Source organism: Cardiocondyla obscurior, linkage group LG29 (assembly GCF_019399895.1).
Source record: "Cardiocondyla obscurior isolate alpha-2009 linkage group LG29, Cobs3.1, whole genome shotgun sequence".
In the NCBI taxonomy this organism is placed as follows: domain Eukaryota; kingdom Metazoa; phylum Arthropoda; class Insecta; order Hymenoptera; family Formicidae; genus Cardiocondyla; species Cardiocondyla obscurior.
Genome location: NC_091892.1, coordinates 920294 through 940527, shown reverse-complemented (window position 1 = coordinate 940527; position 20234 = coordinate 920294). Strand labels below are relative to the sequence as shown.

The window sequence follows — 20234 nt, the reverse complement described above, 5'->3', positions numbered from 1 at the left end:
TCCGTAATAAAGCGGCACAGAAACGGAAGATAATACAGAAAATGTCGTATCTTCAGCTGTAATCATTTCTAACTTTCTTTTCAAATAAAATTTTAACAAGTCGTAAAAATTTGTTAACCAGTTTCTCGTCTAATTTTCACGTTCTAATTTCACTTGGGGATTCTTTTTTTTAATTAATTTATTACTATTTACTTTTTCGATTATACAAAAATATTGGCAGATTTTTTTTAGCACATTCAACAGTTGGATAGATAACAGAATCTTTATTTAATAAAAAGTTTGGCCAAGATACCCTAGAAATTGTTCATCTAATTAATTTAATCGCTACGAATTTGCACCGTGCAGCTTTTGTGCTTTGCGCTAAATGTATTTCCCGCATCGATACCGATTTTGATATCTAAACGTAGGAGTCGATCGAGCGATCCGCGACGATCGCACGAAGATTGTTGCTGCGCAATTTACGGCGATCTCAAAATTATAATCGGTCAGTTTTCGAAACGGGATGAATTTTCCGCAAGTGCGGCGGCCGCAGGTGTCTGCGTTACCGACGCGAAAAAAGGCGCGATGTACGTTTTCACTGAAAGATAGAGCCACGAACAACGCGGAGAAGGCCTCTATCCGGAGCCTGGCCCGATGCCGTTCTACGTGACGTACTTCGGTCGTTGATACTCGGGGGACTTCGAAGAATCGATGATAAGGCGGCTACTTTCGCGGCCGTCTTCTTTCGATCCGCTCTCGCGCTAATTAAACGCGGTTATTTATATTAGCGCGTTAGATTAAACGCTCGTACTCCCGGCCTCGCTTTCTCTCTCCCTCTAATCGAGATAGGCGCATCCGCTGTATCTCCTAGACCCGGTCGCGCGAGCAGAAGATGGCGGCCCCGCGACGTAACTCGAATAATAGCGTTCTCGACGGCGTTCCCTCGCGCCGTGAAAGTACGAAAAAGGCGGCTTCTCGGCCGCCTCGCGAACTCCGGGGGCCGCCGTTCCCATTTCTCGGAATCGCCCGTTCGCCATTTACATTTCTATTACTCGCAATCTCTCGGAGGACGACCGCGTCGCCGAGATCTGCCGTATCCGGGCAGAGGTCCGCTCTTAAATTAAAGTCACGCACGTTGTTCCGCCACGTAGCCGCCTCCGCCGTAATTCGTCCCGCCGGCCCTCACCCACCCGCGCGAGCCTCCTCCTCTGCCCACTTAACTTTATTACGGTTATCCGTCATTATTTGTCGTTATTGAGCGGCGGCGCGATTGTTCGGGATCCATCCCCGCGATTTTTGCACGCGATCTCTCGCCCTTCGCGTAACCAGCCTTTACGAGACGAGAAACTCTTCTCGGGGAATCTCTCCTGAAATTTTTACTCAGCCGCGAAAACTGCGAAGCGACGACTCGATTTTCGGGGGAGACTTCTCCTCCCTCGCGTACGTTCGAGATAAACGGGGCCGCGGTGGCGCGAAACTTTCCCATCTTTTATCCTTTGAAACGTGAAGAATAACCCGAGCGCGCTTTCTGGTCCCGACGAAAAGCGCAGAAATACTTGCACGGAGCTTCCGAGCGGCTCCTTTAATGAATCGTCGCGTGAGAACCCGGCGCGATCGCGTGCGATCGTCTCTTCATCAAATTTCAACACCACATCTCGCGTTACTTTGGGACTGTGCCCTGTGGTTACCCCGCGCGGGCTCATTTATTCGCCTCGAGTTGCGGCAAGATCCTCGACGATCGTCGGCTGTCAGCTCGTCTTGAATTCTAGTAGAGTCATCGAAAGAACGTACTTTAGAAGGAGCATAATTATTGTTCGAATTCCAAGGCGTTTCTCGAAGGAATTTAATAGGAGCGCATTTACGAAGATGCGCCTCGTGGGACGCTTTGGCCGGAGAATCACCGAGGCTATCTATGATTTTTTTTTTTTTTTTCTTTTAATGCGCATTTAGCGCCAATCGCGATCGTCTGGAGGCGGTTTTGTTTGTTTGGCATAAAGAGCGCGGTAATGTGGACGCGAGAAGAGCGCGTGTATGCGTGCGAGGTGACGAGTGCGATGATGACGATCGCTATTAGGAGATTTAGAAGCGGAGGGGACGAGGCGCGCGGGGACACCAGCGTGGAAAGTTTCGGCTGGAACCGCGTCGTTGTATCCGTCTCGCGCCTTTAATTGGCGGAGAAAAACGAAACCGGCGGGGTTACATCGACCGCGGCGGCATTTTCTCACTGGGCGTTTAAGTCGCGCGCGGTCGCCTTTAAAGCTTCCCTTTTTTCCGACCTGCGGCCCGCGACTCCGCCGACGAAAGTGAAATGGATTCTTTCACGAAAAAAGAAAAAAAAGAACGAAAGAGAGGAAGAGAGAGAGAGAAAAGAAATGGGAGCAAGAGCACCGCGGGCGGTAACGGAAGGGAAAGTTTGTCCGACATTCACGACAATTTCTATTTTAATCGCCCGACAATCGGCGTTATGAAATACTGGACTCGTGTGTGCTCGAAGAATTAAATTATTCGCTCGTGTCGCTAATGTCTGCCGCTTACCGAGGCGCACGAAAGACGGGACCCGTTTGTACTTTTCATTCCGCTCGTAATTCTTTGTATTGTATTTTTGGACCCAAGTCGCGACACGCTCGCATCTCAGAAACCTGGACTCGCGCTTTTCCATTTATTTATTTTTTTCTCTCTTTTTTTTATTTTTTTTTATTTTTTTTTTAATTTTTTTACGAAGTGAAAGAAGAATTTGCGACGTAACTCCGCGTGTCGTCACGCGTTTACGTAATGGAAAATTACGCAAGCGGGCACACTTAGAAAAATATCGTAGTCGGCGACACGTCGTCGGTTTCGCTACACGCGGTGAAAACGACTCGCGGCCCGCTGATAGTTTGCGATTTTTCAACCGCCGAATTGTTTCACGAAATTCTTCCGAGCCGGGACGTTTTCGAAGACGGAACGCCGTGCGAGACCGCTTTCTTTCTACCTTTGCCCTCGGTCTTTCCGCCTATTTATTTAACGTCAGTTTCCGGTGCGGACTTCGCCATAATAAACCCGCCGCCGTTCATATATGGTCTATTTCTCCACGTTATTTTTAAGCAGCGCGTCGCAGTTCGTGCGCGATATGGTGCACTATTTCTGGCCATAATTTGTGCGTGTTACGCGGGCGCGCTCACGCACAGGGTGTACCTGATGCGAGTTCTCCACGTGGGTGCGCATGGGCGCCGCCAGAAATCACACATGCGGCTCTTTCTTTTTCTTTTAAACTTCATAAAAAAAAAATAAGCAAGTTATTCTCTTCGATATCATATCTCGCGTGATAATTTTCACCTCCGAGTGATTTGCCAAATCTTATATAAACAAATGTTCAATACAATTTTAGCAAATATAAGTGTAATTAAGTTAATTATGTTAAAAATATCTTTTTCTTATCTCTCGAAGAATTTTTTAAGTGAACTTCGTAATGATCGTTTTAAAAGTTCGAGTTGTGGTGCTGTACATTATAAGACTTCGAAATTTTCACGCAAAGGAAACCGACTTTTGACCGGGCGGAATGATGTGACGGAAAAATTAGTACGTGTGCGATCCGAATGTAAGCAGATACGCGAGTTTATTCCGTTTATGGCAGTAGAAAGTCCTGCCGCGTCCCTGTTCTTTATTATCCCACCTTCTCGAATGAGTCACGCTGCGTTTTCGTTTTACGGGGTGTCATTCTTGAAGTCACGTACGCGATACCGTCCCCCTTCGCGTTCTATCGCCGCCATTTTCGGTAAATTCTTACCGCGACAAACAATGAGGCCGTTGTGCGAGTTATAAATTTTAAGTACTAACCTTCCTGTGCGACTTCAACATTTTTTCCGACCGCGAAAAGTGCGAGAAAATTTATCTACTCGGCATTGCTCGCTCTTCAATTCGTAGTTATTAACGATCTCGTTGCGAAAATTACAGAAAATTCACCTGTATTATTTTAATTAAAAAAAAAAAATTGTTTTTTTTTTCAGAAAATCGAAACAAAAATGAGAATCAACATGCCTCTGTCGCATAAAATAACACATTATAAGACGGACTATTTTTAACGAGTTTGTTGAGTGATTTAACGTAAACTACATGAATCATTGTCAACGTCTTCGCAAATACGGAGAAGTTTTTCCGGTGCCACTGCATCGGTCCTTTCAATGATAAATACTTCCGGCAATTATAACGATTTAAAATATATAAAATAAATATAATAACAAAATTAGCTTAGCAACGATATACCGAGAGAAAAATCCCCGGTCCCTTTAAGAGAACCAGACATAATTTCACAACCATCTCAACGACAAATAATAAATTAATAAATACTTATATTATAACGCGACTAAGTCCGGAAAGTAACCGGATTCCTTTTTCTCTTTTTTTTTTTTTTTTCTTTCTCAGCGTAGATCGCACGACAGACTCAATTCAAGCAACGTCATCAAGCAGCAATTCCTGTTCGGTGGCGTTCGTTTAATGGCTCCGCGACTCTCATTAATTCCAGCATCAATTCTTTTATGGGCTTTAAATGATATTTAACTGGCTCCGGCTGCAGGCCACGTAAATCACGTGGGCTCGCGCGGCGCTACCGCGACCACTGATTGCCCGTATCGCGTTCGGTAATATGGAAACCTCGGGTTTTATCTGCCCGTCACTCGTGGCCCGAGCGCGATCGTTCGGCGGCGAATGCCGGCGTGCAGGCATGCGAGCGGCGAACGGGCGTAATATCGAACGTTGTGGCAACACTCGCGCACGGAGTGCGTGCGTGCGTAATTTGATTTACGTTATCGCCGATATTTATCGGCGAGGTTGTTGACTCTGCGATCCGCAATTTTCGGCTGGCCGTGAGATTAGGCAACGCTCGACTTGGTCGAGACGGTAATCGCGGGGACCGATTTCCCCGTCGCCCGCGCGCTTATTATATTTGTCCCGCGACGCGTGAATCGGCAGGTATATCGTCGTATATCGGCGCATATTCAAAACGCGCGAGCGAAAGCATCGTACGAGGCGACTTTCGCGCTTGGTATTTGATCGGGCTCTTCGATTGAACTAAGTATAGGTACCGAAATGAGAACGGTCGATATACAAATGCCTAAAAGCGCGCGATTAGCTATTTATACGACAGAGGCGATTTTTTTTATAAATTAGCAAAAAGTGATTAATACGAAAGAATTATTAATTAATATTTTAAATTATACAAATCTGTTTTTTTTTTTTTTTTTTTTTTTTTTATATTGCACGTATATTTATTTAATGAATAATTTATCGGTTTACTTGTTAAATTATCTCGATTTCTCTTTATACTATATTTTATATTTTATTTTTCGCAAGTAAGTTAGAAGATACCGTTCATGGCTGTTGGAAATCTCAACAGAAACGAGAAGTTTATTCGACAAAAGCGGAAGTGACTGATGTTCGTAATTCATTTCAACATATTACATAACACGCGCATCGTAAAAAGTAAATTTGCAAATAATCGCCACTTTGACACGATCGGCTAAGCGGAAACGTGGTCGAATTTTCGCGTCGATTCGCGTTACTCCTCATTTTGATTTAGCTTTACAAAAATTTTCCTCGTTAATCTCCGACCGGGGCCGATCGGAATTTTTCGCACACTTTCATGGGAATCGCGCCGGAGTTTCGCACGTCGATCAACGAATATAATATTCTACATCTGTTATTGAGAAAATTCTCGGCTACTTTTAATTGAAACGACTACTCGGTCTTGAACGACCTCCAGTACTATATCATGTTTGTGTTATTACCCTTTCGAGCCGCGTTCCTTCGCGAGTTTGCAATGTTGTTGGTATACATATACGATGGAAATATCTGGATCTACGCGATCGAGAGATGATTGTAAAATGCCAGGAAAGTATTCGCGATAATATCCGAGTGAATTCAAATTCGCGCGGAGCAGCGCGGGGCGGAAGAAGAATAATTTCGAGAACGTGATTCTCTCGGGAGATGCGGATAATAATTATTAATTTTACTACCGAGAAAAGCCGCGACGCGACCGGCCAATAAAATATAGTCTTAAGACCGCTCGAATTTAACACCTGTTGGTGAGCGAGGCAAGAAGTAACGTATGGCTCATGATTGTTACCTTGGACTATCACCGTTCTTTTCCTCGATCTCCAGACGCTCCATCTCCTTCTGCAGTACACCACCTTCCGAGAACTTATCCATGCTTGCGACAATAACTTCGGTCTCTGCCGCGAGAAACGCAACTCCCGCACAAACTGTAACGATTACGCGTCCTCACCCGTGTCTCTTTTTATATATGTATATATAAACATATATATGTGATATATACATATATATTTTTATACGTATATATATAATATATATTTAATGTCTATATATATACATGTATTTATTAATTTCTCGCTCTCTTGCCGTTAAATACGCTTCTGCTAAACTGCTTTATCGGCCGCAAGCCGCCGACTGAGGTAGACTTTAAATACTGGCACTAAAAACACTGGCTGATCTTCCGCGCCGCCGTAAGATGCGGGGGAAAGAGGGCGGAAATACGAGCGTGGAAAGAAAGAAAAAAAAAAAAAAAGAGGGATACCGGGTGCACTCTCGCCCTTACGCTCCTCCGTGAGACTCGCTCCGGAATGAGGAGCGGGCACGACGTCTACGTGGTCGTGGCGGCGCGCGCGATGTCCCGGCGAACGATTTCGGGATGTTCGAAATCTCTCCCGCTCCTCCTTCTCCACTCTCGGCGATTACGACGCACGCACTTCCTCGCACTCTCTCTCCCTCTTGCTTTCCTCACTTTGGCTCTCTTCCGACTTCCGTCCCGCGTTTTGCTCCCTCCTGCGAGCACGCTGCTTCCCACCTTCTTCGAGCGGACTCTGTGACGACGCGGTTTACGTCACGGGCGATACGATGACTCCGGCAGGTCGACGACGAACGACGACGACGGTGAAGCAGAGAGGACGACGATGACGATGAACGGCGACGGCGAACAGGCGACGATGGTGATGATAACGAGCGACAACAACTACCGACGACGGGCACCGTCCAACTTGGTTCACTCGCACTCGGAGAGGGAAGAAAACACGCCGCGAATTGCTTCGGACGAATGTCCAAGGGAAACTCGTGCGGGTGGTGAAGCACTAGCTTTCCCCGTCGTCTCCCGATACCTAGCCTTCTGAGCGAGAGCCGTCCCCTCCCTACCCTTCGGCACTCTATCTGCGTCCCTCTGTCTCTCTTTCCCGCGGCCGCGCCGCGGCGGCGTCCGCTTCCTGCGTCTTTCTCTCTTCAGGCGCTACCCTCTCTACCGCGGAGCGGCCCGACTTCGGGTGTCTCTCTCTCGCTCTCTCTCTCTCACCGCGCCTCTCCCTCGCTCTCTCCTTCTCTCCTCCACCTCTACGTCGTTTCTGGGCCGATGTTGGAATCCCCTCGACGTATCGCAGCCGCTCGCGGTTTTTTTACCAACCGAGCGTCGTAGACCGGGCCCGAATGCGATTGGCCCGGGACGATTCTCTCCGCGCCGGTTCCCGATCGCCGGACCCGACAATGACGGGCGGATCGCGCCGGATGCACACACGTAGGCACGCGCGGCTTTTCTCACTGCCACGCACGTGGATCAATCGGTGGTGGCGCGCGCGCGGGATCGAGACCGCCAAGCTCTCTCGGCTCTGGCTCACGCCGATTACGCTCCGGTGGTATCCGCCGGTTGACACCGCCGGCTTGTCAGTGACGCTGCTGGATTTCGTGGGGGTGTCCCTCTCTCGCCTCCCCCACTTCTCGGTTTTTCTTTATCTTTTCTTTTCCCTTTTTTTTTTCTTCTTTTTTTTTCTTCTTTCCTCTCCGTCTCTCGCTCGGAACGAGATTCGATCGCGGCGATCAATGAACGCGGAGCGAAACGCCGCTCGCCGGAACGCACACGTTACACATGTGCTCGGTCACACCGGGAGGGGGAGAAGGGGGTGCCGCAGTAATCGGAGAACACGCTGCTAATTCGGCGCGGCCGCGAATACCGGACGAGGACCGGGCCGCGGGTAGGAGCGCGAGGTTAACGTTAACATTATATTTTTATAACACGCGCTGTGCGCGCGCGGTTCCCGACGTAGGCCGCGCCCAATCTACTTCCACCTAATATTGCGCCGATGCCCCCACCGTTGGTCCAGCTTCCCCTTTACGCGCCCCGGCGTCTATTCCCCTCTACCGTTCGCGGAGGAGGCGGTTTACGACGCGTGCGTGAGGCAAGTATGTACACACTATCGCCTCCACGCTGATGGTTCTCCCTCCCTCTCCCGCCTTTCTCTTTCCACTCTCGGAAAAGCGTGAGCAGCCCGCGCGTTTCCCTCCACCGTGTCCAAGTTTTCACGATCGGTTCGCAATCGGCGCAAGCGGGGTGACTTCGTCGTTGAATTAACCACCGAATTTATTAAACGTACCTCGAGGCTTTTTGCCGAGGCTGGGACGATCTCGGCCCGACCGGATGTTACTTCTCGTGTATTTCCACGTACGAACGAGTGGGATGACCCGCGGTTAGACGGCGACAACTCGAGGTGAAACGCCGACGGCTTGCCGGAGCAATCGGGGTCGATACGCGCCGGATAGTGCGTAGATAGAAGACGCGCGTCATTGACCGGCGAGTGGAAGCGCCGCTTGGTGGACACTTGACGAATACTAACAATAAGATTCGAGCTTCCGTTCGAAGCGTTAATTCCCGACAGAAGCTGTAATTAATAAAATGCTGCCGCGACGCTCGTCTCGCTGCTAAAAAAAATCGAATGTCCAACGAAGTTTTAACATTGCGTTTTAAAGAACGCCGCTGACGAACTTTAGCGCCGGATACAAAAATTTTCAATAATAATTAACGCGTCGCTGATGTGAACGTCGAGATCCCTCGAGTGTCTCGCTAAATCCTCGACGCTGAGCCCAAAAATCGCGTCTGGTTGAAACCTTAGAGTCGTCTCTTCGTCTTTGCTCCGTTTCGCCGCATGCTGTTCCAGACTCTCTCTTTCTCTATCTCTCTTCTCCTCCCGCACAATGGCAATCTGAATTTCGATTTGCCGAATCTCGCGGGGAGCGCGATGTCACGCTCTTTGATCGTCGACTGCTGAAGAGCCCTTCGCCAATCTTGCGACCCCCTGCCGGAGGGGAGGGGTCGCCGCTCGCGAGCAGCTTCGCCGGGCGACTTGAAGCACTGTCACCCATTGTTTTCCGAAATGGATGTTCGATTCATTAACGCCGGAATTGCTGTTATTGCACGGCAACCGGCGGGGCAAGCTCTCCCCGGCGGCGTTTTTCGTTGCCTGCGAAAATCGGCAGAACTGCGCGACTGCTCGGCGGGATTATCGGCTCGCCAAGGGTTGATTCCGTTACGAGGTCTCTTTGTTCGTCCAGGTAGAGGAAAGGAAGGACTCGTCCTCTCTTTTGTGAGCGCCCGCAGGTATATGGGTGCAGGTCGACGGGCACTCCTGTCGTTCCTGCAATCCGCCGGTCATTATCTTCGTCAATGACGAGGGTGTTATCCTTGAAGTGAAATTTATTATTCACGGTGCGGCGCATCCAGAGGCGATCTCCGGGCGAGGTTTCTCTCCCCGGATACTTTCGGTAGTTTTTGCGGCGACGACAACGTCGTTACGTTCCACCTCGAGAAGCTCTTCGACCGGGACGGCGAATAACCGGCGACGTCGCCTGCGATGGCATTTCTCCCTTAATAATCTTTCATCTTCCAAATTGTGTTTGCTTGTCCGAGCAACGTAACAAATCCGACGAATAACGGTTAACGATACGATTATGTGTGTCCCCCCAGCGAGGAGCGTTTCAAGCCCGGCTTGAAGCGAGTTTAAAGAAGAAGATGGAGGAGATAGAAGAGAAGAAAAACAAAGAAGACACTTTTTTCTTTCTTTTCTTTTTCTTTTTTTTTTTTAATATCCTTTGTGTCTACCTTGTCTCTAAGTCTGTACTACGTGTTGGCGCGCATTTCTGTACCATGAGCCGCAACATATATTGACCACCTTGTCCCGATCAACTAATTCCGCTGAATGGCCAATCGATTATCCCCTCGGCCGAGCGTGAATCCACGATGGGTCCCAGGAAACAAGCGTCTTTCGCCGTTTGTTACTTCTTTCTATTTCGGCCTTACTTCGGAAATCTGCGGCCACGCGCCGCGGAATCTTTTGCCGGCACGACCGTGACGAGATCGCGTACGAGATACGCAATAACGGCTACAAATCGCGGACGTAACGTGGTCCTTGGAGCCCGACCGTTCATCGCGCGAGAGCGTGCGAAAATAAAATAAAGACCGCGCCGAAAGTCAGCGCGAACGCCGTAGTGACAAGTAAAATATCTCTACTTTCGTTACCGAGAAGTGCATATCGGCTCCTTTGTTTCCGACGGTAATTGGAACGGAGTTGGGATAGGTTCAGGTAAAGTTCAGTTTAAAGATAATTAATAGTTGCATGGCTCGTAAATACCGCTATCGATGGAGCGTGCGGCTCAAGTGCGCGTGGGATCGGCAAATGGTTTCCGGGCGCATAAAAATTAATGGATTTCGGGGCTGGCCTTCAGCAGGACTCTTCGATTTCGACAGGTCCGCTCAAGGCCGATCGTCCGGCGGATGTAAATGAAAGGGAAGCATTCTGCTTTGCGCGCCCGCGCGCGCGGTTTCTACACATAACGTTCCGTTCTGTCTTCTACGAATTCGTTGAGGAGAAACTCCCCGCGGCACGCGATTGCCCGCGCAAAAACGCATTGAGATCGCAGATGATTATTTTCTGAACGATAGGCGCCGGGTTTTGATTTTGGGTACGCGCGAGATATTTCTGTTTAAAAAAGAAAGAAAAAAAAAAAAAGAATTTACGTGCTTGTTTCGCGAAAACTTTTCGTGTTTCCTAAAGCTACCTGCTTAATTGTTATAAATTTTATAAGCTTTAATTAAAAAAGTATAAAACAAGAAATTAAATAAATATTTATTGTAGAAGTACCAATTTTAACGCTTAAACACCCCCAAGAGCTGTTTTATTAAGCATCGGTCGTTAGATTTCCGATGAATCGATGCGGTCTTCGCGTGATTTCATGATACTGAACGAAACCTTATCTTCGTAACGAACGCGGAAGCGGACGGAGTATTGAGGGGGTAGTTTTAACCCCTTCAACGTGATCGGCATAAGTACGACGCGGAGGAACGATCGGGATATTTCGGCGATGAAGGCCGCTCTAGGGAGGACGAGCGGCTCGAGGGATGAAAGGAGATAGCGATAGAGGGATAAGGGAGAAATATGCCGAGGGAGGAGTTGAGGAAAAGGCAACGAGCGACGTGCCACGAGCAGAGAAGAGAGAAAGACGGCGAGGGTGCGTGAAGGCGACACAGCTCCCAGAATCAATAGCGGCTACGCATCCTTGGAAAATTTTCGCACCAGAAATTCGAACGCTACGTGCTTCGTAAAGCGTATCTTTTCTCATTATTCTAACGAACTTCGAAGATCGATCCTACATCCTTCCCAAAGTTTTTGTTACTCTTTGCAACTCAAATATCAATTAAAAATTTCTTCGAGACGTGTTGAATATTTCACTGTATATAAAAAAAAAAATCTCTTTCCGGAAAAAAAAAAGAAAAAAATTAATTTAATGTCCTGAAGTGTAAATTAATACATAATAATAGTATTAGTTTAACGTTTGCGTGTTATTTTCGATCAAAAGGGGAAAGTACTGCAAGTTAATTAGCGTCATAAGCTACGGCAACCGTTACTGTTAATTATGCTGAGTTATCTCCGCGTTTTATTTTTTTTTTTTCTCGCACATGCGAACGAGAGAATAGAAGAGCCAGAGAAATGGTGTAAGGAAGGTAAGCCGAGCGGGAAAGAGGGCAGAAAAATCACTCACCTCCATCCGTTGCGGACCTGGACGACCGGAGATTCTGGTAGGGCGGTGCCGCTACCCCTGCAAGCAGGAAAAGACATTCTATAGGATACGCAGGGATGTAAGGACCTGAGGGATTAGAAATGAGGCTGGGAAGGATGAGGATAATCGCGTTTCCCGCGTTACTTTTTTTTTCTTCCCCTTATTGTTTGCGCGCCCACGGATAAGCGACAAACGTCCCGCGGTTAATACCGCGAGATAAAATATACCGCGTCCGAGGAACGCGTTATTAATCACGACGTTCGTGCGAAACTATCAAATTTAATTACTTTACGGAGTGATGATTGAAATAATTAATTGGCGCGTCCACCCGGGTCATTTTTCTTCCTCCTCGGCCGCGAGATACGCGTCGGGAAGTGGCGATATAATTTACCTAAATAAACATCAAGTTGGTGGATCTCGCGCGAGGATGAAGTTGGCAGAGTCACGCTGAGTTTCGCGACGAAGGGGGGAAAAAAAAAGCCTCGCTCGCTTCTCCAATTAACCGCCTCTCGCGACGTGCATATTAATTGCGGTGTATTTGACGGCGGCGGCGGCGGTGGCGGTAGTGACGATGGCAAAGGGATAGAAAGTGAGAGAGAGAAAGAAAAAAAAAATAGGGAGAATTAATAATAACTGCACCATTCGAGATACGCATCTGGCCTGGCTATTTCGGCCAGGTGCAGCGACGTCGTCGTCGTCTTCCGTGATCCGTGCATATTTCGGAGGCCTAACTCCTTCAGGGCCTCTTCTTTTACGCCGGTCACGGTAATTAAGAAGCAACGCCGTTAATAAAAAAAAAGAAAAAAATATATTGCCCTTGTTGCGCGAGTATTATCCGCGGCGCGAAATTTTAATTCACCGAGAGGCCTGTTCGCGTTATCATTTTTCAACTTGTGAACACTGGCGTACTAATAAACTGTGTAGAATTGTACAACGCGCGTTTTTTCTTTACGAGAGCATTTACGTCTGTATTGTTAAAGATCTAAATATATGTGTCAATTATTTTCCATGCAATGTATTAAATAAGCGGATGAACATTTTTCTAATTTAAGACAAATAAATAAAATAAATATAAAGCGCGTTGATTATGTAAAAGAGCATTAAAGGTAAGTGGTTCGCGATAACATTACTTTGATGGAGAGAAAAAAAAGAAGAAAAGAAAAAAAAAAAAAACATCCCGCCGTACTTAAACGCATATAATGAACTTGTATGTCAAGAGACATGCGCTCGATGCAATCTTGGTAATAATATTGAGTCGCGTCAGAAATGAAATTTCGTTCCATCGTGGGGCGAATTTAAGGAGATTCCCTCGCGGGCAGCTGAGCTCGAGAAATCGCGGATCGTTACTTCGGCGACCGTTCGGCGAGTTTTACGACCGCGTTAAGGCGGAACGATCGGGAAGTCCACAAAAGTGCTCGACCGACTACAAAGGGCAGCATAAATCCGGGGAATAAAGAGGGAGGGAGAGGTGGGAGAGGTGCATGACAATTATTGCACGTCAGCGTGCCTTCATTTCGGAATAATTAAGCGGGACCCTTTTACACCTGCGGATCGTGCGTACCACGCGTATCCATAAAATCCGACGTCCACCCGTGACCGGACACGGGGCCTCGATCCGGGGTTCTGATAACAGATCGATAAGCGGGGTAACCGCCTCCGCTTCTTCACGGCGGGCCGAGACGAGAGAAAAAAACGGCCGACGTCACGACGAAGCATTATGCAACGCAAATCTGTAATTAAGATTTTTCGCCGTTATCTCCCTACTTCCCCTTCGCGGGACGCACCACGCTCGCGTTATTATTAATTATTAATGAAGAAGATACGCGCGGTCATCGTCGCGTTTCCAAACAAAAAGGATTTATCGCATAAAACGACTGTTCAGTCCGAGGCACGTGCAGCTTGTACTTATTAAATTTGAGACAGATACGAAAGATTGGAAAGAGCATGTGCAAGAATAAAATATAATTGACTGTACTAACATTAATGTCATTAAGAGATCTCAATAAAAAAATTTGAAAAAAAGAGAAATTTCTACGTTTACAATTATTGCCCACCCGTGAAATTATTTTCAATTTGTTTAAAAAGCAGCGAGGATCATTTTAATACACCGTTAACATTGAAATTAAATTTTTGCCACGCACGTTATTTAATTCATTAAAAGCTGTAATGTAAATTAAATTTAGCGGATAAGTAGTTAATTTTTCCGTTTTCTTTTTTTTTTTTTTTTTTTTTTTTTAATACACGAATTTACATTGGGTTCAACGGATTCTATGAACGTTGCACACTTTAATTCACCCATTAATGGAGACTCGCAAACTCATCCGCGGCAAGTTCGTTATCGTCAGGGCGAAAGAATTATTAAGTGTCTCGGAGAAGCGGATCTTCAAACCTCGCTTCACACCTACTTCTTAGGGCCTCGACGACGATAATCGCGTTTTCGCTGATCGCGCCTTACTTAGGAGCGAAAATTACATTGCGCCCCGAAGCATCCGATCGATAATTCGGATCGAAACTGCTGGTGTTACGTTTTAAAGGTGCCTCCACGATGCACACGCCACGTTTTTGCATTCAGTTAACATTATATCTGCGATCACGCTGTTAAAGATATTATTCAAAAACTTAGATAATTGCTTTAAAACGTTCTCTCGAATAAAAAAAGATTGTTCAACCGGCAATAAATTTCTGACCGCATAGAAATATATACATAAAATTCCGTAACGTTTTATTAATTTAATCTCCGTGCGGATTTTAATTGTTGCGCGATCGATTGCTTTATCTATTACCAAATCGTGCCTACTCCGGCAAAAAAAATAACGCGCGGGCAAAAAATTTACACGACAGTGTAAGTCGTGCGTTCGCGTATCGTAACCTTTCCGAGTCGTCGGTCGGAATCACGATCCTGATTAATTACGCGCGTAATTGGCGATTCGTTAGGCGTCGCGGGCGATGCCTCGCTTACGAAAGCGCGACGAGATAAGCTCGTGCTAACGGCGTGCGTGTGGACGCAGCTGCATGCGCGGAGCCCTCTTTCTGACGGAGAGCTCCACCTCTCATCGGGACATCGTCCCTCGAGGCTCGTAGGAAGATATACCTTGAGCAAACACGTTGGAAGAGGAGATCCTACCGGGCGGCACCGCGCGTATCGTTTTACTTTCGCTTTATCGTGACAAGACCCCGGCATTGCTCCTTGCACGCTGAGGGAGGAGACAAAGAAGAAAGAAATGATTTCCTTTCACGATAGAAGAAAAGAAGAAGAAAAAAAAAAAACAAGTCCACAAGCGTAAATTTCGGTTAGGATCATGTGTGCGGTTGTTTCAAAATCTTGATTTGTCTCAATCTTCCGGGAGATATACGGAGAGACCGCGTTGTATTAATTTAAAGTACAATAAAAGAAATATTTCTTATTGTTTCTTAATTTTTTTACATTAAAAATTTAATGGAATTAAATTATTCCTATTATTCCTATATAATATTCTAAAAAATTCGAAAAGTTATTCTCCATCTTTCTGATTTCGTAACTTTAAATAACCAACAAAGCACGATATAATTAATTCTCAACGTGATAATGTACATTTTTTTTTAATTAAAATTATTTGACACAACGAGTAAAGAAAAAAAAAAAAGAAATAAATTATTTTGCGATATAAAGAGTAATAAGAGATAAATGTTAAACTGATTAGATAATTAAAAATCGTTTGCGGATGAAAATAACAGAGAGCGGTGGCAAAATTAGAAGCACTAAAGCAGATTAAGAAACTTACAGTCGATTAAAAAAGGGAAAAGAAAAAAAAAAAAGTGAGAGAGATTAGTAAAGAGGAGCCGGCTGTGTGCATCAGTGCAACAAGTGCATGCAGGATGCACTTTAGTCACTTGGAGCCGGCTGGCGAGGAGTTGGGGTGGGTCGAAGAAAGGGGTGGAGAAGGACGAGAAAGAAGCAATGGAATTAAATGCACGGCGAAGGAGGGGATATACATCAGGCAGAGAGGGCACGAGATCGGCACGCGCCGAGTGCAACGATTCACGCGAGAAAAAGAGGGAGGAACGGTAGGAAGAGAGAGACAAAAAAAGGGTGGGAAGGATGAAAGGAACAAGAGAAATCGACCGAGATGCACCGTAAAGAGGGCGAGAGATGCGCCTCGGGACGACCGGCGTCCCTTTCCTTTTCTTTTTTTTTTCTTTTTTTCTTCTTTTCTTTTTTATTTCGCGAACATGTTCGCGGCCGAATTTATAGCAGGAGGTGGAGAGTCGCACGACGTGCGCTGCCTCGAGTGCCCAGGGTGCATCGTGCAAAGTGCATTCGGGCTGCTTACCGGACTGCACCGGCCGCAGGGGGCCGCTACCCCTTTTCTCTCTCTCTCTCCCCCGCCCGCCCCTCCTATTTCTCCCGGTGAATGTATACATATCGTGCAACCTGCGTCGGACCTCATACGCCGCGAGGTGCAGCGGCCTTGTCATGTAAATGAGAAAAGTGCAGTGGTAAGCGCGCGCGGAGTTATGCGGAAATGCAAGCGGCGCGCACGTGCTTTCGGTCATCAAGCTGACGACCGGTATATGCTCGAACGACTCTTTTAAAAGCTTTCAGATGCAATGTCGCCTGCAGTGGAATACACCGTGGTGCACCCTATTCAAGGTGGATTGACAAACAGAATTAACTGGTACAAGATGTTACAACGACATACCCGCTGGACAAATTATACATATATATTTCTAAATCCTTATTCATCGGCGCAATTTGCGAGAAGAAGAATACGTCCTCTTGAGGAAGTTTTGAAAAATTGCAAAACCACGCGGTAACAAAATTAGTATAATTCTGATAAACAGGAAATAAATGAAGAAGAGCCGAAACAGCCTGCTAGTCGGATAACAACTCGTTCGCACGATATCGCTTTCTAAGCGTACCGGCAATTTGTAAGCTTGCCGATGCTGCGGCAATCGATTAAACTGCCCACCCGTATTATCGCCGTATCGGCGAAACTGCCGGCGTGATATAAAAAAAAAAAAAAAAAAAAAAAAAAGAACACCGTATCCTGCGGACGTACCTACTGTAATAGTTTCGTTATATGTTTTCAAGCTGTCGATCGCTCGTACGTAATTCCGGCTGGCCGCTGTCTGGCGCAGTGAATGAGTATCGCACGCAAAGACGGAATAATGCACGCTGCACGTGCACAAATGCACCGCAAAGTGGAACGTGCTTTCTCGCGGCCGGTGCACGGGGGTGAGCCTTGCGGTCGCGCTTTCGTCTGGCATATGCGGGCAAATAATACCTGCGAACGATTCCACGCGCCAAGCCGGGGAATCGTAACGTGCGGTTGTCAACAACAATGCGCTAACGGGGCCGCAAATGTGACCGGCGGACACGTTTTTGACGACCTTTTTTTTTTTTTCCTCGAGCGGTCACGCGATTTTCTCGAAGGACACTTTCTCGATAAAGAAGGAAATTAGGCAATTACGTCGCTGACAAGTAGTTGTCACGTTCGATATGTGTATACGGTTATTACGGAGGGGAATAAAGGAGACGCGATAAAGTATCTAATTTTACTACGACGAAATTTCGACGTAACGACACTTGTAAATATATTATATTTAATTCTAAAACCTTGTACTTTCTCTACCGTAAAATAATCGACGAAAAGAATCGGCTGTTCATATTCGATCAACTGTATATACGTGAAGTATACTTCGGTTATAACCGAAGAATTCCTCGAGCGAACAATGGCCTGTGTTCTTCGCGATAAATAAATTTTTACCAACGACGCGCCGTGACGCTAGGATTTTTCTTTTTTTTCTTTTTTTTTCCACGCAAGTAATTGCTTTAAAGTTTTCTCAATCGCTTTTGAATTTACGCGCAGAGATCAAAGGCAGAGCAGAAGTTGGTGCGCGCGCGTTTGTGTCACGGGGTAAGGCATTTTCCGGTCGGTTCTCACACTCGCGGGGGCTACTTACGGGCGTAAGGGAGAACGGGAGAGAGAGGGAGAATCGACGGCGGGGTAGAGGCAGTTAAAGTGAAGGAATTGGGAGCACGGTGGATCCCATGGAGGGCATTGTCGAGGGCTCGACCGAGGGTTGGGAAGACAACCCGCGGGCTTAAACTAGTTTCCGCTCGTACCAGTTCGCCGCTTCTACGCGGTTCTTCCTCCTCTCTCTCTCTCTCTCTCTCTCCTTTTTCACCCCCTCTTACCCCTCCCCCCTGCGTTTCCCCCCCGCACCGGCCCTCGTTCATCCACCTCGTCCTTTCTTTCTCCACCTCTCCGGTGCGCGCGGACGTCGCTTTACATTTGAAACATATCGGCTTATATGGAAATGAATGTTTAGCCATGCATCGGCTCCTAAACATCAAAAAACGGCGAGCGAGCTCGCCGCTGGAAGCCGCGTCTTCGACCTATTGCAGAAGACAACTCGGAAGTGATACCCGTTTCCCTGTCTCCGTCCCTTTCTATAGAGTGTATAATAAACTTCTCTTCCCTCGCCGGGCATCCGCTCCGTCCATCCTTGAATAACGATCTCCCACGGCGCGTAGTAATAACGATCGCGAAACGATCGTGCGAAGATCGTTGCGTTATCTCCGCTTTTCATATTAAAATGCGGGCGGCGCGACAATGGCAATAGTAGAATTTAATTTACACTCGTATATACATATAATATATATTTATAATACTGGCAATGATTGTTCAAACGGGTCGGCATGCGAAAAAAAGGTACGAGCGCGATGCATGCCCCGAGATAATCACGTCTAATCTTTGAATAATTAAAAAATACACGTTTCTCATCTCACTACAGAACTGTCACGCTGACAGTTGAATTAAAATATTCTACGACACATTTGTCAAACCCTGATATACAACACGGAACGTTTTATCTAATTTTAATAAAAACAATTATCCTAAGATGCCGATAAACTAAATAATACTGTATCTTCAATATTTTTTTATAATAAAAAAAAAGTTTAATAAAAAAAAAATTAAACAAATGCCTTTTAGAATTCAGTTGTGTATCGATATTACGCACTCGATAGACGTATCAGAAAAACTAAATCACTCTGTTATCCGACAAAGTAATCCGTCGCAGCGCTCTTTAATTGCCGTTATCTCTTTGGTCGGGTATTGATTTGGCCGGGCGACGAAATTCTCGGTTTATGCGGCGGCACGTCCCCGAGACATCGATAAGGTTGCTCCGAGCGATTCACGTAGCGAAGAAGGAGACGGAGGAGGCGGCCCGGGTATCGGTGCGTAAGGGATGAAGGTACGGGATAAGAAACGGAAAGCGAGCGCGCGCGCGAGAGTGAGTCCAGGGGATGGTGAAATAACAGATTGCAGTTGTGGCACGAGCGCAGCGAACGGCCTGAGCTCTCTCGTAGCTCGCGAGCAGAAGTGGCAGGTGCCACAATTTTTTTTTTTTTTCTTTCTTTTTTTCTTTTTTCTTTCGCCCCCCGAATTGCTCGCCTCATCGTCGACGAAAGAGGCTGCTTCTCGCGCTGCGCAGAGGCTCCCAAAACTGCGCCACGCAAAAACGCGTCGCGCCGAGTATTTAGGTTAATCCTTCCGGCATCGAATCATTGTTTATTGAGAAAGGAAGGGTCTTAATTTTTTTCTTTTTTTTTGTCGCGACGACAACTTTGGAAACTTTTTAGAAACTCGCCACTGTGCGTTTTTATTTTAGTTACGTTAAATGGGATAGACACGATTGTGCAAACAAATACCTCTGGGTTTTAATTTTTTCTTTTTTTTTTATATTTATTTGAGCGCAAAATATAAATTGCGTTATTTAAAGTTATTAATAAAAAATATTTTTTTTAATTATTAAAAGCTTTGTATCAATATTTCAGATTTAATAGTATTACGTCGAAAGCGTCTTAAAATATAAATTTCAAGCTTTTAATGCAAATTTATTACGGGGTTATATATATTACACGTTAGTTACGCTAATAACGATGCAAGTTACGGCTACGTGTACGAGAAATGTTCGATGATAAACAGCGGCTTATATCTGATTATCGCTATTATATCGGCTTGTCAAACAAGCGATCTATCGCGCGTGGTATGAAAATTTACGATTTATGGCAGACGAAAGTGCCGGCCGCTTTACGATATCGGATTGATGATGGTATCATGATTCTTGGCGCTTCGTTATCGACGACGTATATGAAACCGTGCTGCTATTTATAATGTAGATACGTACCATCGATCCATGTGCACGTGAGCATGTGAAGAGAACAGTGAAGAGTGTAAATAACGCTCTAAGTATATTTCATGCACGATAAAACGAACACACAATGCTATCTACGTTTCGGAGCAGTGCCACGGTGCTGGCATAACTGTTCGAATATTAAGCTGACAATCGAGCCCGGCTAAATATCTCTGGGATCATCATCAGTTCAGCGTTTATGCAAGATTAAT

The 20234-nt window shown here is 46.2% G+C and overlaps 1 protein-coding gene across 6 annotated transcripts in view; it reads right to left on the bottom strand.

The window, feature by feature from the left end:
- Positions 1–20234, bottom strand: part of Imp (IGF-II mRNA-binding protein) — a 77336-nt gene that overhangs the window by 35999 nt on the left and 21103 nt on the right. For 2 of the 6 annotated variants that reach the window (XM_070673608.1, XM_070673609.1), the window contains exon 3: positions 11824–11880. The exons of 2 other annotated variants lie outside the window; for them this stretch is intronic. In XM_070673608.1, the coding sequence (XP_070529709.1) occupies positions 11824–11880 (57 nt within the window). Of the gene's footprint in view, positions 1–6079; positions 7076–11823; positions 11881–20234 lie in introns of those variants that run through there. 2 more of the 6 variants (XM_070673612.1, XM_070673613.1) reach the window with 1 other exon arrangement.